Raw genomic sequence first — 10,707 nt, 5'->3', positions numbered from 1 at the left:
TTTATGTTAAGAGTTTCGCTGTATGTAGAACACTTTCATAAACCAAATTCAATTAGACGACCTTTAAAAAGAACATCTCCAAATATATGTGAGCTTTTTACCTTATGTCAGAAGCATTATCCGTATATTAGTTTTTGCTCATGTTCAAACCACGTACATCAAATGTCTTGACCTCAACAATATTGACCATTGAAATTCATTATTTAATGTGAACTAAGTTGTCATTGATGAATGTTTTAAATGAAGATGATGACAACATTACACATTTAGTGTTTCATGCAAACATATAATATCCGCTCCATTCTTTAGCCAAATAAACTAATAATCTCTTGGCCTTAGTAAGGTAACAGATGCGCATGTCACATAAATCTCGACTACAATATATAAATATATACGGTAGGACACGTTCAGGTCTTTGTTTTAGTATTCATAACGGAGCAAGAAAAGGGATAGGATGCAATTAATCGCCTTTATAGCTGTTCTACTGGGGGCGGCTTATGCTTATCCGAATTTTCGGGATTCCTTCCCTAATGGGTGAGTCTTTGTACTAAAGATTTGTTGTTTTGTTTGTGAAGGGGTGAACGTTGGTATAATTCAGTAAAACATTTCTGGTAATTTATAAATGCTCGCAGTGAGGTTTCTATGTTGGAATGATATATACACTTTAGAGATTACAGTTTGACTCGTCTTACAAACTAACTTCTTGTCTGCATATACAACTTTGTTAAATAACTACTTTGATATTTTATAATAAATTTAATTATAACATGAAATAAATAATATAAAGTAATAAAAAGTATTCAATTTATAATAGAATAGTGAATGTTTATTGACCATAAAACATAACAAACATTAAAAGATACTCTGTCCAAGCCTACAACCGGAAAATCGTTCAGTAATAATAAAAAAAAAAACATTTATCAGTTCATTTTGCGCACTCGTTTGACTCTAATAATAAAGAATTCAATCTCGTGCAATCCATGTTCATAAAAAGGGTCATTTGAGTAAGAACATTGTATCTACATACGCTTGCAGCGGCATTTCATTCATAGTTCAAGCGCGTTGTTGAATATAGACAAGAATGTGTTTATTTTGCTTATATTACCATATACAAAGCTACATATCATCGGTGCGATATGTAAATAAGAGTTCCAGATCTACATTATAGGCATTATGAAAGTCCACAAACATGATCATGAGAGAAATTCTTATTTACAGCTGAAAGTCTTTAATTTAAAGGGGCTTTTTCACGTTTTGGTAAAGTGACAAAATTAAAAACAAAAATGTTACAGATTCGCAAATTTTCGTTGTAGTCATGATATTTGTGATAACAAAGTAATACTTAATATTTACCATGCACTAAAATATTCATTATTTGCATCGTTTGACGATTTAAAACCTAAAAATTACAAAGCGTTGCAACGGAAAACGATTGAATGATTCGGAGAGTTCTGTTGTTGTCGTTATATTTTGTGATACTACGTGGACTGCTTATATAAATTATAAAATACGTCACGCATCGTATGAGCACGGATTGCCGAATGGTCTAAGCGATAGATTTTTACTCCAGGAGTCAGTGGTTGGAGCCCAGTTGAGGGTTACTTACTTTCTTTCTTTTATTTTATTCTTGTTTTTACTGGAGCTTTCTAGATCCGATGTTTACATTAATCAATATAAAACATTTAATGAAAAACTTCAATACATGCCATTGCATGTATATGTGAAAAGGTCCGTTTTAGGAAAGAGACCAAAAACATCTACTTGTGCTTTATCAGTTATTTAAAAAAAGTGAAATATTCTCATGATCATATACTAAAATTCGAATAAAATGTCGTGTGTTTCTACTCACTAGTTACTCTGTGCCGAACCCCTGTGGAGGCGGGATATGGGAGGCTGTAGGTCATTATGACCCTCATCAGCACACCATCAACAAGAACCTATTCGGGCAGGTACGTACTACTATCAATGCATTTTTGTATTATGGACGACGGGTTTTGCGAAATGCCGTATGCGTGATATGAAAGGGCTACTAAATATTTGAGAAACAAAACAACGTCAGTCTTATTATAGTTTTGACTAGCAAAGGAGTATTTGTAGCTATTAAGTTTGACTTCGCCATTTTACGTTTGAATCTGGTAAATATAGTGTTCATGATCTCCCGTTGACACGTGAAACTAGTAACTTAAAATAACATTTCGGTTAACGACAAGCTATTTGTATATCTTTTACAATTTCTTTCAAATGTGACTTTGACCTTTGGCCTATATATCTAATTAAGTAACACACCAGTTGACTGAAGTAAGAATTGTATTTGAGTTACAGCAATGAACTTGTCTGATAGCTGCATTGACATTGTTTTAATCGCTGCCACAATTGAATGAAATTGACCGACAAAAAGCAATTTGTGTTAATGTTTATGTAGTTGTTTATGTAGTTGTCGAGCTAGAAGTTATCAAAAGCTATCAGTGTCTGGCATCTGTCCCGGTTCGGATAAATAAAAACTACCCGGTATACACATCTTAAAACTAGAAATTGTGCGGCAGAGACCGACGCGTATCCACACGCCGCAGCTTTTGACCAAGGGGTCAGATCAAAATTCCAGATAGTGCACTGTCGCATATATGCTCATAGCTATCATGTGTTTAAGTTTCAAGGTTCTAGTACTAATATTGTAGGAGACAGTGGCCAGGACGGACGGACAGACGGCGGAGATAACCACATAATCCCCCCGCTCCAATTCGGAGCATGGGGATAATAAAAGCAATCATGCGGAAGGTCGCTAGATTCTAGGTGCGTAAGTTAAATTCCCTGACTGGCGATTGGTCATGAAAATTCGGTTAAGACTCTTCACACCCTACCTCTGATTGAAACAGGCCAGGCAATGGTATTTGTATGTGCCATATGTACTGATATAGTGTCAGACGGTTAAATGACCGCCTCAATGTGACTGAAGTACACATACTGTTAAACGTCGGAATAAAAACAAATAAACCTCCATACATAAAGTAATGATGTTTAAAGGCATTCTCCGCCGCGGGTCACACTTGGACCAAGGCTCTGTGCATGGCGGACAGTGACGGCGACGGTAAAACTAACGGAGCGGAACTCGGGGACCCGACTTGCGCCTGGGTGAAGGGTGGAGTGCCCACCGGCCATGCCACCGGACATCCGGGTAACTGTCTATACCGTTACGTTTTGTTCATTGAAACCAATAATTTGTCGACCATACAAGGGTGGTGATATCTCATATGCCGTACTTGTCCGTTCTTGATAAATATTTGGGGAAAGCAATTTTATCATGTACCTACTTGCAAATATTATGTGGGCGTTTTCAACGATCATAGTGGGAGCTCTCCATTTCCAAAACGTACATGGTACATACAATGACCTACAGGAAACAATTGAGTGTATCTTGTAAATATTATGCCGTATCCGTTGGGTTAAAAGCAATATGGTTTACCAACGGGTACAATGTACGTAAAAAGACACAATGGTGTGCCTACACGCATATAGTTTACAGGCACATCTACAAATGCACATGTGAACCTAGTTACGCATGTCGTAGTAAAATCATACCTCCGCGTAAATTATGATTCAATTGGTACGAATTTGTTTTTATTTGTATAGTTTTAATTAATTAAATTATTAAAATAGAATACCTTTTTTCTATGAGTTTATATAAGACTGCATGAACTTGCTTAAAAGACAGCGATCTCATTTTTTTCACTTTGGGTAAAAAAGAACTTTTCTAATCTTTGCTGACATACATCAATTAATGCCAATATGTGAAAAGTATGCATATAATATATTATATATATATTGCATTAATAAAAGATATGTGATCGTTTTCAGTGTGTATGTTTTCTGTCCAGTTTCTTGCCAGTTTCTTTGATAATAATTGGGTAAATACAATTGCATAAGAATATGCATGTACTTGTTTACTGGATATTCGTTTCTTTCCACTGTGATTACACGTTTTTATCACTCAGGGAAAGGTAAACAAAGCATAATGCCATGAGCGCTTATTCGAATAATAAAACATTATTGGTAAAACTGTCTCCCTTAACCAGTATGATATATGTTACAATTAATATACTAGTAATTAAGCATCCGATACAAGTTGTCTTTTCATTGTTTTCGTTAGCCCGAACCTCAACGATTTTATGGTCAGATTCTTAACTCTTTTTGTACAGATGTATTACAGCTTATGGTTGTGATCAATTTTCTTCATTTCATAAGTATTTATTTTACTGCCAACATTAACTTTTCAATACAAGGAAAGGTATGTTGCAAAGCGAGTGTGACGATTTTTTAAATGTAACATCCTTTGTCGGACCGTATTTGGTACAAAAACGAATATGTACAAGTTTGTACCATATTCGGCCAAATATGGTACAACTGTCTAAATGTACCATATACGTATCTGCAGTTTTGGGGTAAAATGCCTGACCGAATATGGTACAAACTTGTACCATAATCGGATGAAAAATGTACCACATTCGTTCCGAATATGATACACACTCATCATCGTAATCATCATCATCATCATCATCGTTATCTCATCATCATCATCATCATCATCATCATCATCATCATCATCGTCGTTATCTCATCATCATCATCATCATCATCATCATCATCATCATCATCATCACATCAATTATCAACACCCCAATGATCATCATCGTTGTTATCTTTACCAACACCACCATCATCATCACCATCAAAACCAACATCATCATATCCATTATCATGATCGTAATGGTGATCACAAAAGTTTTTTTTGTGATGATAATGACAGCGATGTTTTCGGTCGATAATGAGGATGTTGTGATGATGATGACGACGATGAGAATATCATCATCATCATCGGCCAATAAACATCGCCATCATCATCATCACAAATATTTTGTTATCATCATCATCATTATCATCATCGTCGGCCGATAAACATCGCCGTCATCATCATCTAAAAACTTATCATCATCATTATAACCATCATCATCGTCCGATAAACATCGCTGTCATCATCATCCCAAAACGTTTGTTATCATCATCATCATCATCATTATCATCATCATCATCATCATCACCACAATCATCAAACCCCAATCATCATAACCACTGTCATCATCATCACCACCACCATCATCATCACAATTTTTTTACCATCATCATCATCACAAATGTTTTGTCATCATCATCATCACATATTCATTTTACATTTTGTATTTTATAATTTGTTTCATTCAAGAGATTCAACAAACTTGTACTTTTTTCATTTATTGGTATACTGACAGGATTTTTCAAAGTAATATTGAAGAACATAGAACAGCATTTAAATTTTAATCCAACTGTAGCATTTTGACAAGACATAATATACATATATACATTCATTTTAGTAGCAGCCAAAATATCCCAAATGTGCTTCGTAAAAAGTTACCAGTAAATGAGCAAATGACAACAAATTTCCGGTAGAAGAACATAATCATCAATCACAAAAATAACATAACAGGTTTCCAAACACCGATATACATGTATATTTCACCTGTAATGTCTGTACATGACATCTATGATATCATACCAACCGATTCCACTAACACGCAAACGCAGCCATGCGTTTGCCCATTTTGGCCCCTTGATGATTTCTTTTATTGCCGAAATAAGACCGCTGTTTCTGCCCGCTCTTGTTAATAGGAAACGAACGCTAACAGGATTTCTGTTACTAGTATCTAGTCCAATATCCGGCCGAATGTAAATTCTAGGTGTTTGCAAACTCATTGACCTTATTAAATCTCTAAAGGGTTTGCCGACCTTCGCCAACACAAACTGGATTGACGGGTTTGATTGTATGCAGAACTTAAAAATTTCAACTTGAATGTGAAGTGGTAACATCAGAAATGGAAAAGTCGTTCGCTTCTGTGCCCTCCTATTGTTTATCATATCTTGAAGCTCTTTCAGGGCTGAACACACAGAGACGTCACCGTTGTCGCCAGAGTCACCGTTGTCGCCGGAGTCACCGTTGTCGCCAGACGCAGCGTTGTCGCCAGACGCAGCGGTGTCGCCGGAGTCACCGTTGTCGCCAGAGTCACCGTTGTCGCTGGAGTCACCGTTGTCGCCGGAGTCACCGTTGTCGCAAGAGTCACCGTTGTCGCCAGACGCAGCGTTGTCGCCAGATGCAGTGTTGTCGCCAGACGCAGCGGTGTCGCCGGAGTCACCGTTGTCGCCAGAGTCACCGTTGTCGCCAGACGCAGCGTTGTCGCCTGACGCAGCGTTGTCGCCAGACGCAGCGCTGTCGCCAGAGTCACCGTTGTCATACGACTGTTCTAAGCGTGATATTATGTCCTTGTACACGCGTTGATTGATACGGATACTAACGTAATGCATGCCAAATCCTTCTGGGAAATACCCCAATGCAATTGTTCCAACATCACCATCGAACTTTCCATCTGCTGACACAATTGATGAGTGTTCTAGTCCTCGGGTAGAAACTATCAGGCACTGCAAATTATATTCTCTCATAAGTGCAATGAGCGTGAGGTTGTCGCCGTATGTCCCATTCTTAGACATATTCTTAACGTATTCATCAAATGTTTCATCATAGACAAAAGTTTCATAGAAATATCTGTTTTCTACAATGTGATGGACTGCTTCCTTACGTAAAGCATCTACGTCTTTGTATATACCAATTTTACCAAGTTGATGCGATATAGCAGCAAATTGACAATTTCCATCCGGATTTGGGTCCATGGCAATATTCACCCCATCCAACAACTGCAGATTTTCATGGTGTGTTAAAACATGATAGTACTTAGTTCTGTGATTTTGTTTCTCTGAGCGGTTCTGTTTTAATGAATGTTTTTTTAATTTTTCGTTGTTTCTCTAACGCAACAGTTAGGCTAGTCATGTTTTCGACCCCAACCGATTTGCTTACGAATCCAAGTTCGTGTTTGTTCGGTACTTGAAATGACACGATATAAACACCATTTCGTTTTACTTTTTCTACCTTGCCTTCGATAACATATCTTTTGGTTGGCACCCTGGATTTTCGAAAGGGATAGCGAATTAATACTGTCTCTCCTACTTTGTACTTGCTTGGGGAAGTTGCGTTTTTCAACAGCGACCTGTAAGCCTTTTTATTTGCTCGCCGTATGGTTTTCTTTATTTCACGAGAACGATGACGTTCTTTGGTAAAAACATGACTTCTTCCGTAGTAGGCTTCAAAGGGCGTGAGACCCCCAAGAACTCGTTTGAAACTTGTGTTTATGGCATAGGCTAAATCTTGAAGCCCTTCGACCCAGTTAAATCCACGTTTACTTTTTGTTGCAAATAGAATCTTGGCCTTTATAACACTGTTTGACCTTTCACACTTGCCCTGTGATTGAGGATGATACGGCCTACTATTGATCATTTTGATGTTGTACTTGTTCAACAAAAGTTTCATACTAGGGCCTTTAAATTCCAGTCCGTTGTCACATTGGATGATGTCAGGGGCAAGGCTAACCATCAACACGTCCTCTAATGCCTTTGCAACTTCACGCGAACTCTTCGTTTTCAGGGGTTTTGGCATAACGTACCTACAATAAACGTCCACGACTTGTAGAATATAACTGTATGTGGACCCCTTGTAGCTAACACTTTGATTTTTCATGTTAATTATGTCAATCTGCCATCTTTTGCCTGGTTCCTCTTCTGTAATTGTCTTTGGCTTTGGCTTGTTTGTAAATCTCGGATACTTCTCATGGTAATACTTGCTATTGTACAGTATTTCAAGGATAGCTTGTTCCGAGAACCCCGTGTAATTTACTTTCAGTTTGTTGTAAATAACCCTTGCTCCACATCCTTTGTTTTCCATGAACATCTTCTCAACAAATCTAGGAAGATCTTCTTTCACAAGGACTTGCTTTCCGCCACACAATAAAGAACCCCGGTCACCAAGCTCGAAGTCCTTACGTTTTCTAATCATGGCCAAACAATTATTCTCTTCAGGTGTCCGTTTCTTCACAGGGACATCGAACGATCCGTTTTAACATCTGACAATAATGTCGTACTTCGACCTGGGCAAGCACCCTAATTGCTTCCTTTTTCTCCTAATTGCTTCCTTCATCTGAAATAATATAATAAGTTATTATACATTTATACTTCATTAGTTAATAGAGCTTGTATTGAACACCGCGTGTCGAAAACGAATGTCTCACGACATGAGCTGAGCTAAAATCACTCGTCTGATAGCTCCGCTAAAATTTACAATCCGAACTTCCGGGCAATATGCGCAATGAAAGTAGCAAGTACTTCATGTAAAGTTTCATTGAAATCCAACCGAATTCAAATTCAGGGGAAAAATAGCGGGCAAACTTATGGCGGTCAACGGACAAACGGTCTGTAGAAACCAATGCTACGTGGATGGAAGGGATATAAAGAAGGGGCCCTGGGGGCCTAGGTCGCTCACCAGAAGTCACGACTAGGCAGGGTTCGAAGGTCAAAGACCTATAAACTCCATAAAATTTAAAATGTTCAAATCTACAGATTACAGGAGCTCGATCTGATTTTGGTGGAAAATACACTTTCGAAAAAATGACTGTAGCTTAAATATTTTAGCAGTTTAGGAGTTACGCACCCGGAAGGAATGCCACGGACAATTGGATAGACGGACGGACAACTGCAAATGCACTCTGAGGGGGGGGGGGGGGCATAAAACATAAAAATCAATGCATGTTAAAACATCAATGCATATTAAGACAACTGAAAATTAAAATTATGTACAGTACTTACTGTCAAGAATTCTTTTGAAGTTTGAAGAAAGTTTGGATTTCAATTCTTTCTAGTCGAAAATCACAACTTTTCTTGCCGACCGCCAAGTCAAATATGGTTACTGACTTCTGAGTAACACTCGTGTGCAAAATTCCCGCCTTTTTAAAGCGGCACGTTATCAAAGAAAAAATCGGAAACTTCAAAGCTTTGTCGGCTTCTCAGCAATATGACGTCGGAACGACAAATCAACTTTACAAAGTAATGTTTAGGAATACAGTCACACCTGTCTAAAGCAGCCAGTCAAACATCCTTATTTTTGGAGAGATATATTCATTTAAAAGAGCTCAAAATCTCTTAAATCGGATTTTGGTGAAAATACACTTTCGAAAAAAAAAGTTTTAAAAATTTGAAAATTGCTATTAATGATCTCCACGAAAGTATCTGGCCCGCCCGGGAATCGAACCCAGGCCGCCTGCGTGCCAATCTGACGCGCAACCGCAACAGTTACACAACCAGCAAAATCCATGTAAAGTGTGGTTAGGTTAGCTGTTTCTGTTACTGCTAGTTACGACGACGACGACGACGACGACGACGACGACGATGATGATGATGATGATGATGATGATGATGATGATGATGATGATGATGATGATGATGATGATGATGATGATGATGATGATACTTTTGTCACTTCCAATATTAGGTTAATACAATGTATTTGAGTTTGAAAAAAAGTTTACACATCGGCAGACTATTTCATTTATTAAGAAATACATAATTTATGTACCATATACGTAGGCCATTTTCATTTTTATGAGTTTTTTTGGTATGTACCAAATACGTTTTGGCGAGCATAGAAAAACTTATTCCAACCGAATATGGTACAATGTTTGTACCATATTCGGTCGAAAATTGTACCATCTTCGGTCCGAGTATGGTACATTTGTACCATATTCGGCCGAATATGGTACAAATCTACCATATTCGTTTTTGTACCAAATACGGTCCGACAATCCTTAATAGGGCGGCACATGTATCGAGTATATTAAAGGAAGTTAAAGAGCGAATAAATTTGCCGACCTGCGCTTTTTGGCTATTTCAATTATGTTTTAACCTTTCTGACATGGACATTTTAATTTGATACCTTCATTTATTCAACATTTCATGTTTAGTTATGTCATTGAAATAACGGGAAGCGAATGTTAACAATCGAATTGTTATTTCAAACATGTTTAATTAACAAACGAGAATATTCGATATTTGTTTGTATTACGCGTGAAATAGGGAACAGCGTGCTATAAAATGCTGGTATTGTATATTTTGCGATGTGGCATGCAATAAACATTACTATTTCATGTTTAACGAATGGTTCACATATATTTCTCCAGGAATATGCGAGTCAGTGGGGTCTTGCGGAGACGGGTTTACTTGCAACTGACATGGCGCCAATTGTGTTTGGAAATAAACGTCAGAAACTGTATTGCGTGTTATGAAATTTTTTGATACATCTGTGATGAATGTTCTATAAGCATTTCTAGAAAAAAGGTGGCATTCTTTGTAAATGACTTCCCTTTACATCAAATACGGTATAACACTATTAATAAGTGCATATTGGACTTTCTGGACTGTTTTCTCAGACATTCATTCAAACATGTGTCTATTTATCGCGTAAATAACGTTGAATTTATTTTGCTTTTATAACATATCCTCTTACTTAAGATTTAACATAATTTTACTTGTGCTTTAGAATAAAAATAATTTGACTTGTGCTATAAAATGAAAATACAATTAATAAATAAAGTCTATTTTAAACCATCTTCAGTTGTAAGTGTGATTGTTTACATGGGTATGAAAAAAAATACAAGGAAGCTACCTTGCAAGTCTCGTACCGGTTCTTTATTGATACATCTCGCGTTTTTACACAAAATGCGTGATTTTTTTTAAGTTAATGGTCTT

The 10,707-nt window shown here is 37.2% G+C and overlaps 1 protein-coding gene across 1 annotated transcript; it reads left to right on the top strand.

The window, feature by feature from the left end:
* Window positions 1-399: 399 nt before the first annotated feature.
* LOC127842774 (temptin-like) lies at window positions 400-10,231 on the top strand. Its single transcript, XM_052372485.1, has 4 exons — window positions 400-534; window positions 1,853-1,949; window positions 3,022-3,172; window positions 10,140-10,231. Exons 1-4 carry the CDS (start codon window positions 455-457, stop codon window positions 10,187-10,189), a joined length of 378 nt encoding a protein of 125 aa, XP_052228445.1. The 5' UTR covers window positions 400-454; the 3' UTR covers window positions 10,190-10,231.
* Window positions 10,232-10,707: the final 476 nt, after the last annotated feature.

The sequence above is a fragment of the Dreissena polymorpha genome, chromosome 8, assembly GCF_020536995.1.
Source record: "Dreissena polymorpha isolate Duluth1 chromosome 8, UMN_Dpol_1.0, whole genome shotgun sequence".
NCBI lineage: Eukaryota > Metazoa > Mollusca > Bivalvia > Myida > Dreissenidae > Dreissena > Dreissena polymorpha.
This window is presented reverse-complemented; position numbering and strand designations above follow the sequence as displayed.